This window comes from Bos taurus, chromosome 8 (assembly GCF_002263795.3).
Source record: "Bos taurus isolate L1 Dominette 01449 registration number 42190680 breed Hereford chromosome 8, ARS-UCD2.0, whole genome shotgun sequence".
NCBI classification, from domain to species: domain Eukaryota; kingdom Metazoa; phylum Chordata; class Mammalia; order Artiodactyla; family Bovidae; genus Bos; species Bos taurus.
In genome coordinates, this window is record NC_037335.1 from 59,864,601 (window position 1) to 59,888,765 (window position 24,165).

General features: G+C 54.9%; 1 protein-coding gene and 1 non-coding gene across 5 annotated transcripts in view; one reads left to right on the forward strand and one right to left on the reverse strand.

The window, feature by feature from the left end:
- The first annotated feature begins 3,022 nt into the window (after positions 1-3,022).
- Positions 3,023-3,079, forward strand: MIR12021 (microRNA mir-12021). Its single transcript, NR_162383.1, has one exon. It is a non-coding gene; the product is annotated as a microRNA mir-12021 (primary transcript).
- A 2,187-nt stretch (positions 3,080-5,266) lies between these two features.
- TLN1 (talin 1) overlaps positions 5,267-24,165 on the reverse strand; it is a 31,426-nt gene continuing 12,527 nt past the window's right edge. For 2 of the 4 annotated variants that reach the window (XM_005210126.4, XM_010807953.3), the window contains 41 exons: positions 23,718-23,768; positions 23,012-23,179; positions 22,521-22,815; positions 21,784-21,950; positions 20,819-20,947; positions 20,493-20,609; positions 20,278-20,391; positions 19,940-20,074; positions 19,647-19,775; positions 19,391-19,493; positions 19,035-19,243; positions 18,596-18,715; positions 18,193-18,390; positions 17,867-18,006; positions 17,584-17,677; positions 17,377-17,466; positions 17,137-17,259; positions 15,729-15,872; positions 15,096-15,257; positions 14,712-14,852; positions 14,444-14,625; positions 14,115-14,247; positions 13,845-13,946; positions 13,591-13,761; positions 13,358-13,507; positions 13,147-13,248; positions 12,942-13,061; positions 12,067-12,213; positions 11,770-11,936; positions 11,497-11,680; positions 11,281-11,406; positions 11,065-11,181; positions 8,054-8,239; positions 7,824-7,931; positions 7,225-7,330; positions 6,905-7,029; positions 6,677-6,802; positions 6,505-6,567; positions 6,213-6,395; positions 5,936-6,064; positions 5,267-5,824 (listed from right to left, as the gene is read on the reverse strand). In XM_005210126.4, coding sequence (XP_005210183.2) covers positions 5,699-5,824; positions 5,936-6,064; positions 6,213-6,395; positions 6,505-6,567; positions 6,677-6,802; positions 6,905-7,029; positions 7,225-7,330; positions 7,824-7,931; positions 8,054-8,239; positions 11,065-11,181; positions 11,281-11,406; positions 11,497-11,680; positions 11,770-11,936; positions 12,067-12,213; positions 12,942-13,061; positions 13,147-13,248; positions 13,358-13,507; positions 13,591-13,761; positions 13,845-13,946; positions 14,115-14,247; positions 14,444-14,625; positions 14,712-14,852; positions 15,096-15,257; positions 15,729-15,872; positions 17,137-17,259; positions 17,377-17,466; positions 17,584-17,677; positions 17,867-18,006; positions 18,193-18,390; positions 18,596-18,715; positions 19,035-19,243; positions 19,391-19,493; positions 19,647-19,775; positions 19,940-20,074; positions 20,278-20,391; positions 20,493-20,609; positions 20,819-20,947; positions 21,784-21,950; positions 22,521-22,815; positions 23,012-23,179; positions 23,718-23,768 — 5,682 coding nt within the window. In that variant the 3' untranslated portion in view covers positions 5,267-5,698. The remainder of the gene's footprint in view (positions 5,825-5,935; positions 6,065-6,212; positions 6,396-6,504; positions 6,568-6,676; positions 6,803-6,904; positions 7,030-7,224; positions 7,331-7,823; positions 7,932-8,053; positions 8,240-11,064; positions 11,182-11,280; positions 11,407-11,496; positions 11,681-11,769; positions 11,937-12,066; positions 12,214-12,941; positions 13,062-13,146; positions 13,249-13,357; positions 13,508-13,590; positions 13,762-13,844; positions 13,947-14,114; positions 14,248-14,443; positions 14,626-14,711; positions 14,853-15,095; positions 15,258-15,728; positions 15,873-17,136; positions 17,260-17,376; positions 17,467-17,583; positions 17,678-17,866; positions 18,007-18,192; positions 18,391-18,595; positions 18,716-19,034; positions 19,244-19,390; positions 19,494-19,646; positions 19,776-19,939; positions 20,075-20,277; positions 20,392-20,492; positions 20,610-20,818; positions 20,948-21,783; positions 21,951-22,520; positions 22,816-23,011; positions 23,180-23,717; positions 23,769-24,165) is intronic. The other 2 variants (NM_001205428.3, XM_024995995.2) reach the window with 1 other exon arrangement.

Below are 24,165 nucleotides of genomic sequence, written 5' to 3' on the forward strand. Positions count from 1 at the left end.
AGCCCCTACCCCCGGAGCCAGGGCCCCTCCTCTACTGCCGACCAGCCTCGGATCCCAGCTCCGCGCCCGCCCGCCCCGCCCCCCACGTGCCCCGCATATTTTCCACGTGGCTTCTGCCAGGCAGGACGCTGCGCGCTCCCTACCCCCATCCCCACCTCCACCGGGACGCGTCCCTACGGTCCCTTCCCCGTCCCTCCTCCGGACCCACCCCCACCGCCCTCCACTCACCCCCACCCACCCCCGTTTTCCCCTAGCTTCCCCGGGCGCCCTCCCTTCTCCTCCCCTTCTCCCGGCGGACTCTCCTCTCTTCCCTTGTGAGCCAACTTTACGCTGAAATTTCTTTTCTGCCCTTTTTTGGGATGTTTCCCGTGGGGAGGCGGGGCCAGGCTGGGGCGAGGAAGGCAGGGGCAAGGGTAAGAGTTCTGAGCTGCTGGGCGTCAGCGGCTGAGGGTGGGGGGAGGTGTCCCCCCTGACCGCGGGCGCCACAAACAGCTCTGGGAGCCGGGGCCAGGGTCGGGAAATCTGGGGCACGGGCGTGAAGCTGTTTGTTTTTGTTTTCGTTTTTTCCTCGGGGTGGGGTGGGGGGTGGAGAGGAAGTGGAGAGCTGCCTTGGAGGGGGGAAGGGGAGACCAGGCGGAGGAAGCCTTGTTCCCGAGGGGCAGGCGGGTGGGAGGCCTGGCTTTTGCTGGTGAGGTGGAAACCGTGGGAATCCTGGGTCCCCGGCTTGGGCGAGTTAGGGCGGGGAGGTAGGGGGCGGGGAAATGTATAGATGTGCTTAGCCGACTGCTGCTACATATGGACAAAACTGACTCCTTTTCCCCCAAACTCTTAAAAAGTCGCTTCTAGCCACCCTGTAGCCAGGGTCAAACCCTTGGGAGTCATTAAGAGCTCCCGTGTCCCTCATTCCCCACATTCCCTTAATCCTGTAGGAGGTACTTCCTCCAGATGAAGAAGACTTCTCAGACTTCTCTGGGGTTGCCTTGGGCAGTTCCTTATATTACCTCCTGCCTGAGTCTGTTGTGGTCTTGCTCCTGGTTCCCCAACTCTCCTTGACAGAAAAGTCTTTTTTAAAGTTGATGCAAGTGGGACCCTAAAATCCTTGCCAATGCCTCCTTTAGCCCTCCCTCTTTTGATGTTAAGAATCCACATCTCTTAATATGGTATACAAGGCCCTTTGCTTTGGCTCCTGCCCGCTTCAGCTCTAAGCTACCTTCTTTCACTTCCAAACTCACCCCCAGTGCACAGACTTGTACTGGTGTAGCACTCATACTGAGCTCAGTGCAGGAGCAGGACATCACCATTCTTTTCTTAAAGCTTCCACCTTTTATGCATTCTGTTCTCCCTGCCTTCCCTTGGCTGATTCCTGGTGGCTGTAAAGACAGACCAGGTGTCAGCTTTTCTGAGAAGCCTTCTCTATCGACTCCTCCCTCCCACCCTCTCCACCTCATAGGTGCGTGTTTTTCCTGCAGGCTCCTAACTAACATTCTCATCATAGTCCCCCTTAAGTATAAGGGTACTGTTCTTGTACCTGTTTGCTTCTCCACCTGTCTGTGAACCCTCCAGAGAAGGGACTCTGTTTCAGTTCTGAATCCCCACTGTAGCATAGCATCAGGCATAGAGTTGGCACTTGATAAACATTTGCCAGGTGAATTTTTTGTGCACCAGGTTCAGAATACTTGAAGATACTTTGTGGATAACTCATGGTCTAGTGGGGCAATTCTCAAACCTTTTCATTTTAGAACCCTATACACTCTTAACGGAGAAGGCAATGGCACCCCACTCCAGTACTCTTGCCTGGAAAATCCCATGGACGGAGGAGCCTGTTAGGCTGCAATCCATGGGGTCGCTCAGAGTCGGACACGACTGAGCGACTTCACTTTCACTTTTCACTTTCATGCATTGGAGAAGGAAATGGCAACCCACTCCAGTGTTCTTGCCTGGAGAATCCCAGGGACGGGGGAGCCTGGTGGGCTGCCGTCTATGGGGTCACACAGAGTCGGATACGACTGAAGTGACTTAGCATAGCATAGCATAGCATATACACTCTTAAAAATTGAAAGTGGGGTTTGAAGATTCAAAAAGCTTTTGTTGGAGTAGGTTATATCTATCCATATTAAAAAATTCAATGTTTATTAATTCATTAAAAATAAAACAAACCCATTACACATTACTGTGTTGACATACTTTGAATGAAAAATAACTATATTCACATCCCCAAATTAGAGCATGGCAGTTGTTTTACATTTTTGCAAATCTCTTTAATATCTGGCATAATAGACAGCTGTATTCTCAAAATCTACTTGTGCTTTCTACTGTTGCTATGTGTTGGTTGTTTGAAGTACTCTTTAAGAAGAAAATCTAGTCTCACACAGATACGTAGTTGGAAAAGAGATATCCTCTTTTCTGACCCTTGAATTCACTGACCCTTGAACGTGACAGGGGTCTGTGGAGTTGAAAATCCATAACATAACCCTCTATTTACTTGCTTCCTCCATATACATGATTCTGCATCCCTGGATTCAAGTAACCACTGGTCATGTAGTACTGTAAATATCTATTGATCCCAATATAAATGTAACAACCCATGTTGTTCAAGCATCAATAGCATGTATAGCCTTTTTGGGCAATTGTGGATATTATTCTTTGATCCTACATCAAGACTTGACTATTCTCTTAGTGGTTAACTGCAGTGAAGAACCTGACCCTATCAATAACCTTCCTGTACAATGTTTCATTAAAATCCATTGGTCTGTATTGACTTTGGTTGGATCATTTTTTTTTTCACTCGGATAATTTTGTAACAGCATGCATGCATTGGTCATTTGGAAAATGATTCACTGAGCTATGCAGGTGTTCCAAATGTCAACATGTTTCATTATATATTATTTAAAAAGTCATGATGGTTTCAACAGAAAAGCTTGTTTTAAGTTTGGGGAAGCCCTAAAGCTCATGGTGGCAGACACAAGTTTTCTAAAATTTTAGTTTTCACTTGAAACTTTGAATTGTATCATTGGCAACAAGTACTGGCAGGTTTTTCTCTGAAGTGACAGGTTCTGTTTTTGAGAAAAATCTGCCAGCTACTCAAGTCTGATAACTGTGGTTTGTCTGTCAGTCATTCCTGCAGGTAAATGTGGTCTATGAAAAAAGCAGCCAGTCCAGCTGAAAGAACTGTCTAGGTGCTTTCCTTGAGACACCATCACACTTGGGTGGGCACCAGAAAGGTTCTACACATACTCCCCAGTTCATCACACGGAATATTGAAACACTTGTTACTACAGGACTAAGATTTAACAAAATGAATAATTTTTGCTACTTCATCAAGGCCATTCTTCAGGAAGAAGCCAGCATTTATATCTTACACTTAGTGCATGGTGGTGAAGAATACAGTGACTACGGTAGTTTGGGCTGCTGCCCTGATTTGCACTAAGGCAGCTTACCTGCCAAATGCTCTTTCACTGTCAGTGCAAATGCTGACACTCTGAGAAAGGAGAATAATGTCTTAGTATTACTATGAAAGTAGTCTTTTTTCTATTCCTTTTTGGCTGTGCTGGGTCTTCATTGCTGCCTGGCTTTTCTTTAGCTGTGGTGAGCGAGGGCTACTCTTCCTTGCAGTGTGTGGGCTGCTCATCGCAGTGGCTTCTCTTGTGGAGCATGGGCTCTGGGGTGCGTGGGCTTCATTAGTTGCGGTGTGTGGGCTCCAGGGCACAGGCTTAACAGTTGTGGCGCAGGGGCTTAGGTGCTCTGCAGCATGTGGGATCTTTCCTGACCAGGGGTCGAACCTGTGTCATCTGCATTGGCCGGCAGACTCTTCACCACTGAGCCACCAGGGAAACCCATATGAAAATAATCTTGACCTTATGGACCCCTGAAAGGACGCTGGCACCCCTAGAGGCCTGAGGGTCAACCACACTGTAAGAACTGCTGGTCTAATAGGTATTTGAGTCTCTCCCCAGAAGGCTCCCTGAGGCATCAGTATCAACAGGAACGTGATTGGTCACAGTTTCTGAGGATATGGCAGGGAAGTGGTAGCAGGGGTCAGCAGCTGTCTGGGCTCATAGCTGGAGTTTAAACGGTCTGGACTACCACTTGTTGGGGAAGTGGTAAAAGGGATTTGATCTCTAAGGTCCTCAGCGATGCCAGGACATTGAATCTGGGGTTAGGGGGCCAGAGCCACACGGACTGCAGTTGCCAGTCTGCGTCAGAGAGGTGATAATACATCTGTGTTTTCCAGCGCTTAGCCTGGGCCTGGCTTAGTAAATATTGAATGAATTAATCACAGGTGACACAAGTGGTAGTAGGAAGCTGGCACCTCCCTAATGGGCTGCCCTGGGGAGGACAAAGTCATTCTACTTTAAACCTACTCTAATGGGGTAGTAGATGTCATGCCTTTAAGGAGGTGGCAGGAGGTGACAAGAGTAGCAGCAGATTGGGTGGTGCTTGTGCTCTACTTGGAGGGAGAAGCAAGGAAGTAACATACTAAGCAACAGGGCTGGTTGAAGAATCATACATGAAAACAGTGGCAGATCTGAGAGGGCTGCCAGGTGGCGTGGGCCATGTGGGCAGATGTGGGAGAAGTGGAAGCGCACGGCACCCCCACCTTCCCCACTCAACCTCCAGGTGAGCGGGGCAGCTGGCACAGGGCTCCCAGCACCCGCCTGGCCATTAGGGGAGCTCTGGCCCCTGACGATGCGGCCTCATGCTTGGTTCTGGCTTTTTCAGTTGCTTTCCTTCTACTGCTGTTCTGGGCAGGAGTGGCAGCAAGGCTGGGGAGGGGCTGGAAATGCCCAACCTGGTCAACAGTTGAGCCTACCTGAGGCAGCCTCAGGCTGGATTTTTGGCTTGTTAACTGCCTCAACCAAATCTGGCCCTAGTTCTCTTAGGCTCAGATACTTGTATCCATAGGCTTGTTTTCAGCAAAGCTGCTTCTTGAAAATTCGGACTTGGTGAGGGCCTAGGTTTGTTCATGAGTGATGAAGAACAGAGTGCGTCCCTGGCAGCCACAAAGAGCACTGGCAGCTGCTGTCCCAGGAACAGAAGAATGACACTTGGTGTGGCGTGGGCGCTGGCCCGAGAGGCAAGGGACAGCAGCGGCCTGACTGCTCAGGGACAGCTTCCTGACTAGGATGACTTAGGGCTCTGCATGTAGTGGGAGCAAGGGGCCTCGGGGCAGCCTTCTGAGCCCGTCAAGCTGGGCCACGGCACTCCATCCCATTCTCTCCCCGCCTGCACTCGGGGCGGGTACCTCCTCATGAAGCCAGGCTGAGGCTGCAGGCAGAATCACCTTTATTGGAGCATGACCTGTTTGGGGCTTACACCCCTGGCCCCCACAGGTAGCTGGGGGTGGGGGGCGGAGAGTATAAAAAAGGATGAGTAGAGCGGAGGCTGTGGGGACTGGCTGGAAGCTGCTGGCAGGGTGGAGCGGGCTGGGGCCCTGGCAGGTTCAGACTGAGGTACAGCAGCGTTAATAATACTCTGGGAACGTTAATACTCTGGGGAGGGGCAGGCACTTAGGGGGCCCTAGGGCATGAAGGCACTTGGAGTCCGGGAAGGGCCAGGAAACGTGCGGCGGGACCAGGCCTGAGGCTTGGCAGGCACTTGGGGGTGCTGGGGTTGGGCAGGCTGGGCCCGACAGCCCAGGAGGCTTTGGTAGTGAGGCACAGTCTCTGGGCTGGGTCTGTGATACACACAAGCGGCTGCCCTAGTGCTCGTCTCGAAGCTCTGAAGGTAAGAATTTGTACTGCTGCTGCCGGATCTGCGCCAGCTTCTTCCGTGCCTCCTCCAGCTCTCGTTCCTTCCGAAGCATCTCTTCCTGGGCAGCAATGATCTGAGGGACAGAGATCAGGGACTCAGTCAGTGAATATGTGCATCAGGGTCTGGGGGAGTGGGAACCAGTGCAGGCATTGTGACTGCCCTGCTGACATCCCTCAGAACTTACCTGGGCAATGCCCCCGACCATCTTCTCCTTCACCACCACGGTCTCATTCTCCTGTTCTTCAAAGGCTGCAGCCTTCTGGGCTGCCTTCACCAGGTTGTCTGAGGCTCGCTTCACTGCGTTGCCGGCAGCCTGGGTGGAGAGAGAGAGCAGTGTGAGGTGAGAACTCAGGAAGGTCCCAGCTGAGCAAGGCCCTCATCTCCCTCGCAGAAAGCACGTCAGCAGTGACAGTTGAAACCAGCACAGCTCAAGACACATGAGATGGGCCAGGGGGCCTCACCTGAAGCCGCTTCATTGCCTCAGAGTCCTGGTCGGCCTTGACCTTGCAGGCTACGAGGAGCTGGGCTGTGGAGGCGGCGACCTGCTTGGCTGATGAGATGAGCTTCTCCTGGCTGGCGTGGCCTTGGACAGCTGCATTGGCTGCCTCACACAGGTTGTTGGTGGCCGCAGCCACCATCCGGGCCTGAAGCAGGGAGATTAGGTTAGAACGTGCCTCCTGCCCTGGTCCATCCCCTCTCCAGCCTCTCAAGTGCCTGAAGTGCAGAGGGGCCCAGGGAGAGTTGTACACTCACAGCAGAGATGAGGCCCTGGGACCACTGTCCATCATCCAGTGCGTTGGCTGGAATGGCGCCCACCTGTGGAGGAGGGCAGGAATCCGCTCAGACTTGTGCCCTCCTGAGAGCCTCCCAAGAGGAGACCATCATGCCATGTGGAAGGCAAAGCTGGTGGTATCCAAGTCCTTACCTTCCCCTGGGCCACCAGTTCCCTCTGTGCAGCTGAGGCAGCCTTCACCAGGGCGCTGGTGGCTGCTGCGATGGACTTGGCAGCTTCCAGTATCTGCTCCTCAAAGTTCAAGGACTCGTCCGCCTCCTGCAAAAAAGAGACAGAAGTGGCAGACAGAGATGCAGGGTAAGAGGAGGCTGAAGGTGCAGACACTCTGAGCGGAGCGGAGGAGAAGGGAGCAGGGCTGACCTTAGGTTTGGCCCGGGGCTTCAGCTGCTCCAGCTTCTTGGCCGCAGCCTCAATGGCAGCCGCGGCTCCCAGGAGTTCATTCTCAGCAATGACTGTGGGGTCCTCTGGGTCCACCCATTCTGTTCCTGGTGGACAAAGTGAGGTGGGAAGGGGCTAAGGCAGAGCAGGGAGATCAGGAGCACCGGGCAGTGTGCTTACTATCACCAGGCCCTGGCATCTGTGAGGACTCTGCAGAGGCCATCTCTGAGCAGCCTCCCAGAAGCAGAGTTCTCCCCAGAACAAGGGTTTCCCTTCCCTCCCTGCCCCTGGTCACCCCTTACCCTTCATGGCCTCAGCAGCCTGGATGAGCTCAGTGACTGATCCAGCCACACGCTTTGAGTGCACCGTCAATTGCTGCTTCAATTCTGGGCTTGGCTTCTGCAGGGTCTGGGGAAGATGGGGGCAGAGGGGAGAGAGCATCAGATCTCAGCTTCTACCTTGACCCTTGAAACAGGGCAGACCCCACCCCCTCCTGCCACCCCCACCCTAGGCCGCTCCACACTGCAGCCTGAAACAGCACACAGCCTATCCAGGAGCACGCCAGACATCACATTGCATGCATGGTGAAGACAGTGGGGCTGTGTGTCACTCACCGGCTGACAAGAAGCCAGGAGAAGGATGAAATGAGAAGAAAGAAGAGATGAGGAGGTAGAGGAGGGGGAGGTCAGGCGGGAAGAGAGGAGACAAGAGAAAGAGGAGGAGGTGAGTGGGAGAACCAAAGATGCTAAAACTGATGGAGCCCAAGTGGAAGGGAGATGTGGAAACAAGGACACACTCGGGGAGTAGATGGTGGGGTCGGGGGGGAGATCTGAACAGTGCAGGGCCTGAGGCCTGTGTATTCAGGGAGGCCGCTGTGAGGAGCAGACACCTCCCGCCTTACCAGCAGCACGTGGTCCAGCAGTTCCAGGTAGCCATTGGCACATTCCCGGCCAAAGTGTAGGGCTCGGAGCCGCACGTCTGGAGCCACTTCTGGGTGGTAGGCAGCTTCCTGTAGCAGAGTACACATTAGCCTTAGGATCCTAAAGAGCTCCCAAGTCCCTGCAGGTTCTCCCCTACCACGTGCTGTCCTCAAGCTGCCTCACGCTTCTGCCTCACCGCCGGGATTTCTACCTTGCAAGCCCGGAGCATATCTGCAATAGCACGGCGACTCAGATTGGCTGTGGCAATGACATCCTCCTGGCGACAGGAGTTCCCAGCGGCAACGGCCTTGGCGGTTGCCATGGTGATACCCTTGGTCATGCGGATGAAATCTTCAGGGGTCGAGGTCTTGGCAGGTGGCTCTGGGGAGCAGAAGACCTGTTGGGGTAGAGCAAGAAGAAAACTCCACAGTGAGTGAGGCTGTGAGATGAAGCAGCACTTGTGTGACTGGTTCATTCCTCTGTGTACTCAGTCAACAGGCAGCCACCGAGTAGTTATTGTAGATCAGCGCTTGGAAACTTTCACACATTCACAGCTAACACAATAGAAGGCAGTTGGTCCTCATTTCTGACTAAAGTGATTGGGGAAAGTGTATTTGTTTGAAATTAAAGAAGTACCTTTCTGCTGGCTTTTCATTCCTAAAGAGAAGTCTTAATGTGGCGAGTGGCGAAGGTGGGTAAGGAGCTGGGTCTTAAGGATACAGACAACAGGAGTGCACTGACATAAGTGGCAGAGCACAAATAACCAGGACGTCAAGCGTGAGAGAGTATTAAGAAATGTTCTAGAGCACAGGGATGGCACAGCAAAGGCTGTTGGGACCTTGGGTATCAGAACAAGGAACTCAGAATTTCACACAGTATGTAAAAGTCATAGAAATATTTTGCTGTATGTATTCACCCAACAAATTCAATCCCACTAAAGATCAGCTAGGTTGGAGACTACGTGAGGTGCTGGGGGTGCAGTGGGGAATAAGGTAGACAAGGTCCTGTTGTTCTCATGGAGCTTGCATTCTGGTTTTGGGTACAAATGATAATAGGTGAACGACCAGGGAAACTACACTGTGAAGGGGAAAAAAAAGAGGGTGCTGTGACGAGAAAGAAAAAGGAAGTTCTTTTTCAGAAAGGTGGTCAAGGAAGCCTTTGGCGGAAGGGATGTTTAAGCTGAAGCCTGAAGGATCAGAAGGGGCCAGATGTTCAAAAAACTGGTAAAGCGCAAGAACAAGGGTCTGCAGTGGGCGGAGCTGAGAAGCCAGGGGCCTGGCCCCTGGCCGGGAGGAGAGAAGGGTGAGCAGAGACTGGGGAAGGCAGCAGGGGCCCTGGAGCCTGGAAGGCCCTGGGAAGGAGAGTGGACTTTACCACAGATGCCAGGGCAGTCACTGGAGGATTGTAAGCACTGAAGTGACATAACCTGATTTATATTTTTAAGAGATTATTCTGGGAATTGCCTGGTGGTCCAGAGGTTAGGACTCAGCACTTTCACTGCCATGGTCCTGGACTGAATCCCTAGTTGAGGAGCTAAGATCCCACAAGCTGCACGGTGAGGCGCCCCCCACCCCCCAAAATTATCCTCTGTATAGAGAGGATTGACTGGGGAGGGGGAGGTGAATGGAGAAGCAAGGGGTTTACATAGATGCTATCACATAAACACAGCTAAGGCCTGATGATGGTTTGGACAAGGTGCTGGTAGCAGAGATGGGAAATGAGAAAATGAGGTCTATTTGGAGGGACCACTAAAAGAACTGCTGATGAGCTCAGATGTGGGGAACAATGAGAGAAAGATGTTAAAATGGAGTTTCTGGCTTTAGGAACTGAGTTACTGAAAGGTACTGTTTAGTGATATGGGAAAGAGGAGGGAATGAATGATCAAGTTTGGTAAGTAGAAAGCAAGTTCAATTTGAACATCTCTGAGGAGAAGTGAAAACAGAAGATGAGAAAGATAAATTTAGAAGTTAGAAAGATGGGGACTGCCCCAGTGGTCCATTGGTTAAGAATCTGCCTGCCAGTGGAACATGGGTTTGATCCCGGGTCTGGGAAGATCCCGCATGCGGTGGAGGAACTAAGCCTGTGCCACAACTACTGGGCATAACTGAAGCCCATGCGCCTAGAGCCGGTGCTCCACAAGAGAAGCCACTGCAATGAGCAGCCTGTGCACCACAAGGAAGGGCAGCCCCGGCTCGCCACAACTAGAGAAAGCTCACGTGTAGCAGAGAAGACCCAGCGTAGCCAAAAAATAAGTTAAAAGAAAAAAAGATGGAAGTGACAAAGACTGAAGGCAAGGAGACCAGGTAGAAACCGGGCACAGCAGTCACAGTGAGGGAGAGTGCTGCCTGTGGGCTGGGAGAGAAGCAAGGAGAGGAAGAGACTGGAGGAGGGTGGGGCAGGACCTGGCGACGGCCTGCAGGCTGTGAGCAAGGCAGAGAAGTCACGGGCGATTGGGAGGGAGCCTGCTGGACCGGGAGGGCTGTGGCCATGCTTAGTGGGAAGCAGTGAGTCGGGAAAAGAGGCTGGTGGGGAGGCACTGTGTCTCGGTGCTAAGGTCAAACAGGAGGTTGAAAATGACTGAGCGCAGAACTGGAAGTCTACTTGTCAGAGAACAATGATGAGAGGGTTGAACCTGCCAAAGAGGAGTAAGAAGGCGATCGGTGCAGTTCCAGGAAGGCCTCTAAGATTTATCTGGTTGAAGGTGAGTGCAACTATAGAGGAGATGTGAGCGGCAACAGAAAAGCCAGTGTCACAAAGGCCAAAGGAAGAAAGGCTTTCAAAGAGAGGCTTGTTAGGGGGTCCACTGTTTTGGAAATGTCTGAAGAAGATGAAGGCTAAGAAGTGACCCCTGAATGTGGCAACTGAGAGGCCAGAGAAAGTTGGGGTGGGGGGATGAAGAGGGTAGGTGTCAAATGCCAAGGAGGAAACAGGCGAGGAAGGGAGACACAGCGCAGCATGCACAGGAAGTCTGGCAGCGGGAGAAGGCTGCACGTCAGCATCTTTGTGTGTGTGTGGGCAGCGCACACACGCTCACAATCCACCCAGACCCCGCTCCCCAGCCCAGGCCCCGTTCCTCAGCCCAGACCCCGCTCCCCAGCCCAGGCCCCATTCTCCAGCCCAGGCCCCGTTCTCCAGCCGAGGCCCTGCTGCACCAGCCCAGGCCCCGTTCTCCAGCCCAGGCCCTGCTCCCCAGCCCAGGCCCTGCTGCACAGGTGGGCTCACCGCCAGCTCCTGCCGAATATGCTCCGTTGTGGCCTCCAGGGCGCGCGTGCCTTTGGTGGCCTCATCCTCTACCGCTTTCACGGTCTTGAGCAGTGATGTCACATTGGTTACCATCACCTGCGGGCATCAGAGGAGGGAGGGCAGCATTGTTTTAAGGGGCAGGCATAGCACACTGGTCTACTCCCCGCCTGGGCAGCTGCTCTCTTTTCCTCCCACCTTGGCAGAGTTCTTGAGCTGCCACACAGCAGGGTCGTCGCCGACTTTGCCAGCCGCAGCCTTTGTGGCACTGATGAGGTCTCCCAGGGCCTTGGCCACATCTTTCACTGCATTGATCAGCACCACCTGTGTGCGAGAGCAGAGGCTCCGGTCTGTGGGAGGAAAGGGGGGAACAGGAAGCGGTTCTGGCCAGAGTGAGGCGTGTGGGGCGGATACCTGGGTCTCTGGGTCCTCAGCTCCCAGGCTGGCTGCACCCAGCTTGACCACATCGGCGAGGCGGGTGATGGTGGCCACGGAGGACTGGGCTGCCTGTGCCAGCTTCTCCTGGCTCCCAGCTGCATTCTGCACCAGGACCTTGGTGTCTTCCACCAGCACCTTGGCAGTCTTCAGAATGCCCTCTCTGGGGGACAGCCCAGCCCAGTCAGCTCTTCTCAGGCCTCCCCCAACCCCTCTGGCCCCACACCGCACAAGCCCCAGTTCCCTCCTCACCGGTGGTCAGCAAAGGTTTCGGCACCCTCACGGTTGAGTGTGCCGGCAGTGGCGAACATGATGGTGGTGTCCAGGTCGGCGATGATGCCGGACACAGCGCTGGCGGCTGTGATGCAGGCCTGGGTGCCACGATTCCCAGCCTGGAGCGCAGCCAGCACGTGGGAGACCTGAGGGAGGAGAGTCACGTGGTGACTGTGGCAGAGGCCCCGTGAGAGGATAGGTCCTGGGTCTGGGAGAAGGGACAGAGGAAAGGGCTGGGGAGCACAGCCCCCAGGCCATGGGGACGGGCTCAGTCACCTTCTCAGAGACTCTCCGGGCACACTCTATGAGCTCCTTCTTGGTGTAGGCATCACTAGGGCTACACTGCAGGGCGCCTGCCTTGGTGACCAGAGCTGCGCAGCCGTGCCCCAGCTCCTGAACCCGGTGCTTGATGTGGGCGCCTATCTGTGAGTAGATGAAACAGGGAGACGGATTTTACAAGAGGATTCAGGGATGTCCACTGCACTTGGAGGAGGTACTAAGGACCTAAAAAAGCTCGCGCTGAGGACTAAAGAGGTAGTGAGAAGTACCCTGCATAGACTTGTCCTGTTTCACAGCCTTTAGTCAGGAGGTCTCCTCCTACACATGGAAAATACTAGCCTGTGGGCACCAGCTGTGAGGACCGTGCTAATAAGCACAGCGAGGAGGAGGGGGAGAAGCCCTCATGCTGGGGTATCTGAAGCAGAGGCCACGGCTTACAGTTTGGCGTGTGTGGTTATGGAGGGGTTTGGGTTGGGGATTAGGTGTGTCATGCTAAGATCCAATTACTTGCTTTCTTGGAAAGGCAGGAGCTTAGGGAAGGAAGAGCTTCAGGGCTTTGTAACACGGAACAACTAGGAAGGGAACAAAGGCTTGCGGCACAGTGGAGAAGCAGCCACAGGGAATCAGGGCCAACGGGGGAAACAGTGGCAGCCCAGGCAATCTCTAGACCCTGGGCTACTCCTTATCCCTGTGATGGAGGCTTTGATCCCACCCTTTATGGAGCCCTGATCACTCTTTCATGGAGCAGCCCTGAGGATGAGTTCCCCTTTTTATGAAAGACCCGAGTGGCCGAGGGTGGGACAGCCCCAGAGGCTGACATCATGGGACAAGGGGTAAGCCTTGGGTTTTCTGTCAGGGGCAGGGGAAGTTACCTCTTCATTTTCAGCAGCCACAGCTGCAGGCTTGGCCTGGGAGGCAAGACGCCCATAGTCACTAGTCAGCTGGTTAGCGAGAGGGCCCAGCTCCTCAGGGCTGGTGTTTGACTTGGTTACCTGGTGACAGGAAGAAGTGAATTGATGTCCAAACTCAATGTCCAAACTCTCCAAGAGCAGCCCTCTTATACTCTCCCAAACTCACCATCTCCTGAACGGTGACAGCAATGGCCTTGGCTGTCCGCACCATGGTGGTCTGGTAATCCACGAAGGAACCCTCTGGTTCACCCATTGGTCCTTCATCTAGCTGAGGGGGGAGAATGGCAGAAGGGTAAGGACTGTGGGCTCAGGGACACTGGTCCACAGGCACCTCCGTCCACAGGCACCTCCATCCACAGGCTCCCCAAGACTCCAACCTGGTTGATGGCCTGGGTGATGGAGTCCACCATGCCACCGACGACCCCGGCAGCACTGGCTGCCTCGTTGAGGGTGGTTGTCAGGTCCTCTACGGCCTCTGTCATCATCTGCACAGCCTCCTCCAGGGCTTCCTGGGTGTGAGCTGCTTGCTGTGGGGCAGAGTGAGTGAGCTGGGGCAGGGAGCAGTGGTTCCTGCTTCTCTTACTATAGTAGCAGCCCCTTAGCTCAGTACCTTGGGGTTACCGCCAGCTTCCTTGGCTGTGTATAGCAGCTGCAGGGCAGACTCGGCCAAGGTTTTGGTCTGGTCCAGGAGCGCCATCTGCTGTGGGTGGCTCAGGGTTTTGGAGGCAGCACCCACGGCAGCCAGAGTGAGCGGCTCAAAGTACTGGGCCATCTGGGACACCTGCAGCAAGGGTTTAGGATGGGGGTCAGCCTGGCCAGGTACCCTGGTTCAGCCTACCCAAGCCCATGTGTCGCCCCAGGTACCTTGTGTCCCAGCTGGGAGGCTTCAGCCCGGGCAGCGCTGGCCAGCGGCTCAATAAGATGGGAGATTTCCTGCACCGCAGTGAGCATCTGGGTGTGCAAGGCCTGGGGAGGAAGTGGATTTTAGCCCTGACTGTGACCTGCACAGGACCCCACTCTTCCTTCCACACCAAAGTGACCCAGTACCCAGCACGTTCCATACCCTCCATGTGTCTATGAGCTCACTCCCAGATCCCCCACCTTCCTTAAGCCTGCCCTCCCTCCTCCCCTTACCTCCTGAGAGATCCCCTCACGGGGAGCGAGCTGCTGGCTGACTGCAGCAAGAGAAGCCTGGTCAAGGTCCCGCAGACAGCTGTTCAGAGCTGCGATGGCTGTCTCACACTCCAACTGCCCTGGGGCCTTGTCCCTGCAGACGTATCACAGGCTCCAACATCAAGTACACCTCTTGAGCACAAGGCTGGCCCACCTTTCCCTGTACCCCTGAATCTTGGACCACAGATGTCCTCCAACACTGGCCCATCTCACACCACAGTGCCCATCCCTCTGTTCTGTCAGAGGCGTGTGCATCCCCCAGCCACAAGGTTTTCCACCCTGCCCCCTACCTCATGCTTGTGATCAGCTTCTTGATGGAGTCTGAGACAGTACGGGAGTGGCCAGCCAGCACGGACCAGCGTGGTGGGTCCCGCGGATTGACCGCCAGGGCTCGGGCTGTCTGAATAAGGCCCCCAGCACTCTCCAACATTGTCTTAGCAGAGATCACAATGGGCTCCATGGCAGCCCGGCCCTGGGGAGAGGGGAGGTCGAGGGGTGAGTCTCAAGACTCCTTGAAAGATGAGGTGGCCGGCAGTTCATGCGTTCACCCTGCCTCACCTCAGGGCTGATCTGGGCAGGAACACTGGAGAACTCAGGGTTGGACGCAAAGGCGCTCAGATTGTCCACAGCCTCCAGCAAAGGGGCCGTTGCTGCTCGGCACTGGGCACGGTTCTCCTCTGTGAAGGCCCCATCCAGCGCCTGAAGTGGGAGTGACAAGGAGGAGCTCAGGATGGACTGTAGACAAAGGCAGGGAAGCCCAGGTCTCCCTCCTGAGCTCAAAGGGCATGGGGCGGGGCTGGTGGTGACCAGCGCGGACAGGCAAGACCTTGGGCTTAGGCAGGTGTGACTGCGTGAAGGCCTCAGGGAATGACGGGGTGCAGGGGTTGGGGGAGAGAAAACTGGACAGGTCAGGGAGAGGTTGAGAATTCCAACGCTGGGAACCTTGATGGTCTTGACAAGGTTGGCCGTGCTGTTGGCCACCTCCTTGGCTGACTGTACGAACTGGCGCTTGGCAGTGGGATTGGCGGTTCGGGCAGAAGCCAGGCGGCAGCTGTTACACAGCGCAGACGTGTGTTTGGCCACAATGGTGGCTGCAGAGAGCACCTGAGGAGACAGAGACGTGGAAGAGCCATGTGAGGGCAGGAGGGCCGTGTCTATACTGGGCAGCAGCCCCTTCAGCTTGGGGGATGGACTGCAATCCTTTGGAAGTCTCATTAGGAAAGACAGAGTCACCTGAAAGTCAAAATCTGGGAGACAGATACCCAAAGACGCGCAGGGTGGAGGAGAAAGGAAAATGAAAAGCCGACACACTAATGGAGAAATCGTTCACAGGCTCAGGAGGAGAGTGAACTCAAACCTCCATAGAGAAGTGGTGAGCCTGGCAGTAATTGAAGAAATGATGAGAAACACAGCCAGAGAAGACAATGACCCAGAGAAGCTGTGGGCAGGAGGTCAGCGCTGGGGCTCCACCCTCCTTCCCCACATGTCCTGCATCTCCTCCCGCCATGGGGGTGGCCTGTCCTGGCTCAGCAGCCTTTCCCAGGCTTGCTCACAGTGACTGTACCCCCGAGTTACCTGGGCCTGGGTGCAGCCAGGCTCCCCCAAACTCTGACAGGCCATCTGAATTGCCTGGTTTGCTCGGGCAAACTGTGTGGGCTCCACCAGCCCTTGTTGTCCAGCTTGGCTGTTGGGGTCAGACACGCCAACCAGATATGCAGCCTGTAGAGAGAGGAGTGGGGTGAGGAATAAGGAATATTCCTGAGGTAGGAATAGCCACAGTGGGGACAATGGGGAGCAGGGGTAGGTTCAGTGGCCAGGGTTCTACATGAGTGGAGATACATTAGCAAGCTGCGATTATACTATAAAAGAGGGAAAAACCTCTCCTGTTTTGTTAAATGTGTTCAAACATTTCAGAAGATTAAAAAATGAAAAAAAAAAAAAAAAAAAGGAAGCAGCACAGTAAGCTTTTTATCAAAATTCAGTTCACCTGTTTACCTGTTTATGTGTTTGTATGTTGGGTCTTAGGTAAAAAGTACTGCTTATTCTAAGTGTTGGTAAAAAAAAAAGTTTGAAAGACACAAAGACACACACACACACACACACAGCCTCTTTTAGAGACAGTTCTAATAAAACTGTGGGTGGTGTTAGGCTAATTAACACATAATGCCTCCAGGCTTCAGAGATTTGGAAAGAGGGAAGGGATGGTTGCCAAAAACTGTTTCTCTTGGAAGATCATCGTAAGGTTTGATTCTTACTTCACCCAACACATGGTAGCTTTGCATTTTCTTCTTCATGCTTTTCCAGAAATACGTCAAGCCATATAGAGCAGGCCCCCCAACAGAACAGGGTACAGGGAGGCAGGGAGATTGAAGGACAGGCTGAGAGGATGAGCTCTCAAGTCAGTTTGTTTTAAGGATTCATATACAAAAGCAAAATACTCTGAGCCAATGGATCGTTTTATACTTCGTAATGTAGCAAAAGGCAAGGTTAGGTGGTGACCCAAGTAACGGGGAATTTAGCCCCTGGTACTATTCTAACAGTGTAATAATACGTGTGGACTTCCCTGGGCGTCCAGTGATTGAGACTTTGCACTTCCACTGCAGGGTGCACGAGTTCAATCCCTGATCGCGAAACTAAGAGCCAGCATGCCGTGTGGCTCGGCAAAAAAGAAAGTACTCATTATATGAAAATAACGTGCATATGCTAGGCAGGCAGAATACACCAGGCAAGCTGGGGCCAGATTCAGTGGTTGGACAGTGTAGTCCCTACTGAAAGCACCAGGGCTCAGCGGTGACAGTGATCAGAACTGTTGGTGTTCTATGCTTGCTGGCAAACACCTCTACTTTAGGTAGGGGAAAGATCCCCATTTTCCACACAGCTGGCTTTACAAGCGTAACTTTGTCTTCTGCGCATGTGTGTCAGGCTGCGAGGAGGACGGGTAGGGACAACAGGGGAGTTCCAGGGACTATCCCAGGAGGATAACCTGTGCAGCTGCCTCGGTGAAGCCGCAGAGGGCCTTGGAGGCTGTGGCGACAGCCTCCCCAAACTCCGGCAAGTTTCCGTTCTTGGCATTTTGGGAGATGCCGGTCATGGCCTCACCCAGCACCTGGGGAACAGAGGGTATCGGGAGAGTCAGATCTTGTTCTCAGAGGGAGAGGGCAGCCCCTGGCTGGCTCGTCTTCCAACCCTCTCCCGTCCTTGGGAGGGGACTGGGTACACCTACCTTTGAGTTTTCCATGACGCTGTCCAGACAGCCAAAGTAGGACATGTCATTGATGGGCTGGACTGGGTTCTCTAGGAGTTCCCGGACCGTCTGTCGGGTGGGGGAAGGGGCGGTTGGTGGTGAACTGAGATCCAAGACGCCCCCTCACTGCCCTTAGCCAAGAACGCTTTCCTCAACTTCAACCCCATTTAGCCTGCCAAGGCCCACCTCCAATTCCCGCAGGGCATTATCACACTCCTTCTGGCCTGGCGCCTGCTGGGTGCACATGCTGATGAGCTGGTTGATGCTGTCGGTCACTGCCCTGGAAGGAACGGGAAGTTGAGTGAATGAGTGCATAGGTCATCACTTCTGCATCCTGCTCACGTAGCAAGTAAGTCTCTAGCCATTTCTTTTCTGTCTGGAACAATTCCTGAGCCAGAGACTTCTTACGAAACGTCCCCTCCCCAGTCTGCTTAATATGCAAGGGCTTGGTTTCCCAGCTCCCACTTACCGGGCAGCTGCAGCCAGCTGACTCTTGAGGGTTGGGGCTGCAGGGTCTGTGGACAGGGCCTTGGCAGCGAGAAGAAGTTTGCTTGAAGACATGGAGATGCCCTTCAAGTTGGATACGACCTGGGCACGGTCCTCCTGGCTCTGTTGAGGGCAAGAAGGCCAATGCATTGTTGAATCTTTTCTTGTCTGTCTCTAAAAGGGATTCTCTGTCCCAGACACCCAATTACAGCTAGAGACTGGGGAGGGGAGGGGGCCAGGAGCAGGTCAGGATTCCGTGGTCACAGAGATGCCCCTGACCCTTGAACCGTACCCAGCTCCCCTTCCTACCGGAGCCTGGCCTGCCATCTCCACGCCGGCTTCCAGGAAGGTGCTGAAGTCTTGTCCAAATCGACCTGAGGCTCGGGCCAGGTCCTGAGGGGTTCCCCGAGAGGCCTGCACCAGCTCTGTGGCTGCCTGATTCAGCCCGGCAGCGGCTTCATTCAGCCGGCTCTGAGCCTCCTGAAAGGTCCCAGTGCTGGGGGGAAGCTGCAGGATCAGAGATAGAGTCAGGAGCAAGGACGGGAGATGACCTGAGGGGAGGCCTGCTGAAGGAGCTTGGGGAGGTGGGCACAGGCCTGGGAAAGCGGTGAGGGGAGGGGGTGCATCTGGGGAGTTAGGGTGATGGAGAGGTCTAGAGGTAGATACTTGGAGTCCTTTGTCCCCATGTCCCCTCACACCCCTGTCCTCCTACCGAGTCACTCAGGAGTCGCTTGCTGGCATCTCCCACTGCCCTCAGGGCATTGTCCACATCACGCTGGCCAGGCAGGCAGCTGACGCAACGGTTCAGGGCCTGGGTCACAGCTTTAGCCACCTGAGGTGGGAAAGGAGACAGGGGTTGATAAGCAGAAACTGGGAGATCCCCGCCTCCACCCATGGGAGCCTCTGAAAGTGAAAGCGGAAAGGGGGTGCTATAGCTGAACAAGCCAGAGTATCAAGTTAGAGTATCAAACTTCCCCAAATGTGGTGCTTGGCTAGGCCCAGGCCTCGCTTTCGCTGAGACTCTTCTACTCAGATGGAGAAGAAGGGTGGAATCCAGAGAGGAGCCACAGTGCTGATGAGACACCCCCTCGAGACAGCCTTCTGAGGGGGTCGGGGGAGAGGGAGGAAGCAGCCTCGGCCCAAAACCGAACCTGGGCAAGCCGCTGCTGGCTCTCAGGGTCCCCTGGATGGCCGGCTGCTTTCTTTGCCTCCTCGATGAGGCTGCTGGCCTTGTCCAGGACATCGCTGGCTGTGTCGAGCACAATGGCTTGCACTGCAGGATCTGATGTCAGGGCAGCTACGCCCCTAGCAGCTTGGGCCAGTGACCGCAGCCCACCTGCCACATCCCGAGCTGCAATGCCTGGGGAGACAATGAGAGAGAAAGGAGGGGAAAAGGTACCTTCACTGCCAAGCCCTGATGCTGGGGGCTTCCTGTGTCGCCCCACCCCTACAGCTCCCATTCCCCCTCCTTCTCCCCACAGGCCCCATCCTGGCCCTGCCCGTGTACCTGCGTAATTCTCATTGCCCTGGGCGACCTCCCCCAGCAGCTGGGCAATAGCGGAGCTCACGGCTTTGGTGCTGTTGCCCAGGTCCTGGGCACATTTCTCCATCTAGGGATGACAGGGAGACTCAGGACTCAGCCGCAGGAGAAACAGGGAAGAGAGAGCTTGAGAAGCTACTGAGAGTCAGCAGGCAGTTTCAACAAATGTTCAGGGCAGCTCTGGGGCACAGGTGAGGAGACTTCAGATCTCACAAGTACTTACCGTCTCCCCAGGCAAGGGCTTCAGCTTGCCGTCTCGAGCAGCTGCCTTCACTTCCTGCAGGTCTCTCTCCAGATTCTGCACCACACTCAGAGCAGAATCCATTTCCAAAGGCCCACACGCTTCCTGAGCCTACAAACACACGGGGTGAAGGGGGAGAGTTTGAGGGGTAGGTGGTACACAGGGTCTCACTCGTGGCTCAGGTTATAGTTATCCATTTTAGGATAGCCTGAACAGATTCTCCGTCATCCCAGGATACCCCCTTCATCTTCCAAAAAGATAGCCAGCTCCCTTACCTTCTGGGCAGCAGTACGGAGTTCAGCCAACGCGGTGCCAAGGTTTTTAGCACACTGACTCAGCTGCATGGCCGATGCTTGGTCCTGAATTGTTGGCACAGAGGCCTTTGCGGCTGCCACCATCTTCCCACCTGGCTGTTGGGGAACAGGTGGGCAGATGAAGCACACCATATGTCCTCTGGGCTTGGGTACAGAGATGGATGAGGGTCAGGATGTGGTTAGCACTGGGGTTCAGTACAGGGAGAGAGACTACTGGCAGAAACTTAAACTGATGAGATCTAGAGGCCCTAAGAGGAGTGGTAAGGGTGTGGTCTGAGTGGTCAACGAAGGGGCCTTGCCTGCAGGAAGCTTTGGCTGGCAGCGATGAGGGCTAGCTGAGCACTGGGGCTGTCAGGCTGCGCTTGGCTCCCTCGGACGCCCTGCACCAGCAGTGGAATCTGCTCTGCCACAGCCTGTGGGTAAAAATGTCATGAGCACCACCTCCCCACAGGCTGCGGGAAAGTCCCCACCTCCCGTACCTCCTCCGGCCCCCATGTGCTTCCTGGCGTCTCACCTTGCAGCTCTGCACCAGCAGGGGCTGGGGGCCAGCAGAGGCCTTGGGAGTGGAGGTTGCATGTTGGGCTGCTGCGATAGTCTGTGTAGCCGAGGCTGCAGCCTGTTTGGCTGCATGCTTTAAGGACAGAACAGTAAGGACAAGGCTCAGACGTTCCTGTCCCCGTTCCTCGTCCCTGGCTTACCCTGCCCCTGCTATTCCCTGAAGAAGTAACTGCTGGCACTGAGGATGCCAGCATGCAGCAAGGACACCGAGCGTGCCCCTGCACGTGCCTCCTGATTTCATTCCTCCCGCAGCACCTACACACGCCTGTTTCCCAGCCTCACCTCAAGGCGCTGCACCAGCTTTTTCTTGATGGCGTTCTGTGCAGCGGCATTGGTTGCCATGCGGAGACCCTCTGCTGCCTCCCGCAGCCGCTGCTGTTGCTCCTCACTGTCAGGATTGGCGGCTGCTCCCTGAGAGGTGGCGAGAGAGACAGTGACCACCCAGAATCCCTGTGGATCCTAAGTAAGCGTTTCTCTGATGTCTCCATACTCACACTTCTTTTCTTAAAGTCACTTCTAACCACCCCTGCTGAAAGGTAATCATGGTTGAGACAAGCTCCCTCACGTGGGCAAATGGGGAGTCGTGCGGGCCCTGGCTTCCTTCTGGGATGCTGAAAGCCCTTCCTTAGGCAGGACTGTTTCTGCTTCCCCTCCTGGGAAGTGGCCTTATTTCTTCCCCACTGCCCACAAAATGCGACCAGCAAAGGGGAGTGAGCAGGGCTCTTGGGGACAAGGAGGACACGGTTTAGAGCAGGGATCTCAGAACACCAGAGCAGGGGCCCTGGTTACTCTGCAAAGTGAAGAGCCCAGTGTCCAGGGACCCAGGAATCTTTTGGCTTCTTCCTGCTGTCTTCTACACTTGGTGTTTCTGTGTCCCACTGCCTGGTCCTTCTCTGTGCTGATAGCAACAGATCCCCTGGGACTGAATGCCCATGTGCAAGCATTGAGGGAGCAGGCAAGCGGCAGCCGCACAGTAGGGAACAGTCGGAACCACAGACCCTGGACTTAGAGGAAGCAGAGGGGCATGGTCTCCTGTCTGTCAGCAAGAACTCTGCGAGTCACACTGGCTGAAAGCCTGGCGCCATCCGCTCACTGCCGAGGGGCGCATCTACTTCCTCAGTGCTCCTGTATTTGTTCTCTTGTATCTTCTGCTTTTCCCAGGTTGCTCCCATAAATGAGGGTGATTATCTGGACCCTTCTACTTCCCACAGGGCCCAGTCTGGGGGTCTGCACAGAAGGCTCCCTACCTTGGCAGCCTCCACCATCTTGGCTGTGGCATCGGCCAGGATCTTGGCGGCACTTAACAGCTTGCGGGAATTCTCCAGATCACTCTCCCCTTCGGCATCAGCCTTGATGGCGTTCACCAGGTCAGAGGTGGCTTGGGCGAGGATGCGGGCCTGTCGCACCATCTCACCTGAGAGCATAGGCACAGTCAGCAAACAGAGCCAGAGTTGCTGAGAGGGTGTGAGGGTGGGGAGAGAGATGAAGACAAGGTAGATAAGGCTTTTAGGGGCAGCAAGCAGATGCAAAAGTTCTTGAATTGATTTCCCTGAAGTTACTGTTTTCTCGGTTCAGGATCTTGGAAAGGGACAGATCTCTTGGTGGGTTTTGATGGGGGCAGAGGTGACAGGGGTGGGGTGACAGTGGGGAAGACAGTCTCCAATGAGTATTTTCCACAGTCTTAAGTGGAAGAGGCTCTTTGTGAAGGGTTTTGGGAGTGACAGAGTGGAGGCGGGACAGCTCTCTCTTAATAATGCCACTTTCCATCTATTTTTGTGTATACTTTGGTATGATCTTTAACTGCACCAAGGAAGGCAGGGCAGTGATTCTATTCTTGCCTAACAAATAGGGAACTGGAGATTTCAGAGACTGAACACCCAGCCCCGAGCTGAGTCCTCAGTGGGGTGGTGGCAGGTCTGCAAGGAAGAGTCCAGCAGGCTCAGAGAACCTCATTGGGGTTGTCTTCCCAAGGGGGTGTCCTTACCAGCATCACCCATGGAGCTGAAGATGTTCTCGGTGACAGTGAGGATGGTGTCAGTGGCCTGGTCGTAGCGGCCAGCAGGCCCAGCCCCTGTGGCATGGGCCCTCACGTGCTGCAGCAGCTCATTCAGGGCCTGGGTGACAGCTGTGGCCGCAGCACCTACCCCCCGTAACAGCTGGGCATCCTCTGTGGCGGCCTGGGAAGCGGACACACAGCCCTCCACAGCCTTGGCCACTAGTCGCCCAGCCTCTACCAGCTGTTCTTGGCAGACTGGGGAGCTGATAGTAGGAGCCACCACCTGTGGGAAAAGTGAGTGTCAGAGGCGTAGGCGAGGGGAAGGAGTCGTGAGGTGTGGTGTCTGTGGTTCTGTGCTGTTCACAATAGTGATTAGGTTGGACAATGAAGCCTTGGGGGCCAGAGAGATTAGATGAGAGGCTCTTGTGTGCGTGGAAGCATCAGCTCTTGGCGCAGGCTGGCGCACCTTTGGGGCTCACCTTGGTACAGGCCACCAGCTGGGAGGTGGACAGGGCACACTGTGTTGCCGCAGCGATGACCTGGGTCTGAAGCCCTGAGTCCTCTGTTCGCTGGGCCACACTCTTGGCCTTGAGGACCAGGGCAGCTGCAGCGCTTGCCACGGCCTTGGCTAGCTGCATGAGCACGTCCTGTGAGAAACCAGTGGTCAGCGTGGCCTGAGATCCAGCTTGGGGTCCAAGGGCCCTTCTCAGAGGCGTAAGCTGTTTCATTAGTCCCATTGCCTCCAATCACAGAACAGTGTGCAGAAGCAACCAGAACCTACCCAAGCCCCTGCCTCGAGCATCAAGTAGGACAGAACCCCCACCAAGGAACAAACCCACACCGAGAGAAACAGTGTACACCGAAGGGAGGCGGATACACCCGGACGGCGATGGGGAGGGAGGGCAGGCGGGCAGTGCCGTTACAACAGGATGGCAGGGGGGGTCTCTCCCACCCCCAGCATTTTTCTCTATTTCTTCTCCGTCTTTGGTTGGAAGCAGTCACCCTGGAGTCTCAGGAGCAAGTCCCTGCATGACCCTCTGGATCCCATTTCCTCAGGTCCTGCCTGTGCCACGCCTCCCCAGCTCCCGTCGTGCTCTGCTCCCCAGAGGCCAGGGCAGGGGGCAGAGCGAGTGTATGCGGCTCAGAGAGGACAAAGCTGGGAAGGCCCAGGCCAGAGGCCATTACCGTGGGGGGATCGGGGGGAGATGGAAACCCAGCCCCGCTGGGTGCACAGATCTGCATGGGAAATCCAGGATGACAAGTCAGCTGAGGAAACTAGCATGGGGTGGGGAGGGGGCAGCATCCTCTGGGTATGTGGTTACAGGACTAGAAGTGGGGTCAAGAGGCCCTCAAGTTGGGGTGAGGGCTACATATGGGGAGGCCTGGGAAAGACGATAGTGGCCAAAAAAAAATATCACCAATAAGGGCCAAGGGTGAACTAATAGGTTAAGTTGGGATTCAGGGGTTCTGAATTCTTAGCCCCCCAGAAAGGGACTTGGGGGTGGTTCCCAGTGTGATTCCTGGAAAGAGGTTCAGGTTGGCTCTGAGGGGTCAATTTATAGTAGCTGGACTAGAGCTGGATTCAGGATCAGAGGTCACCTCCTAGAAGCTGGGGTTCTGGGGGCTGGGTGAG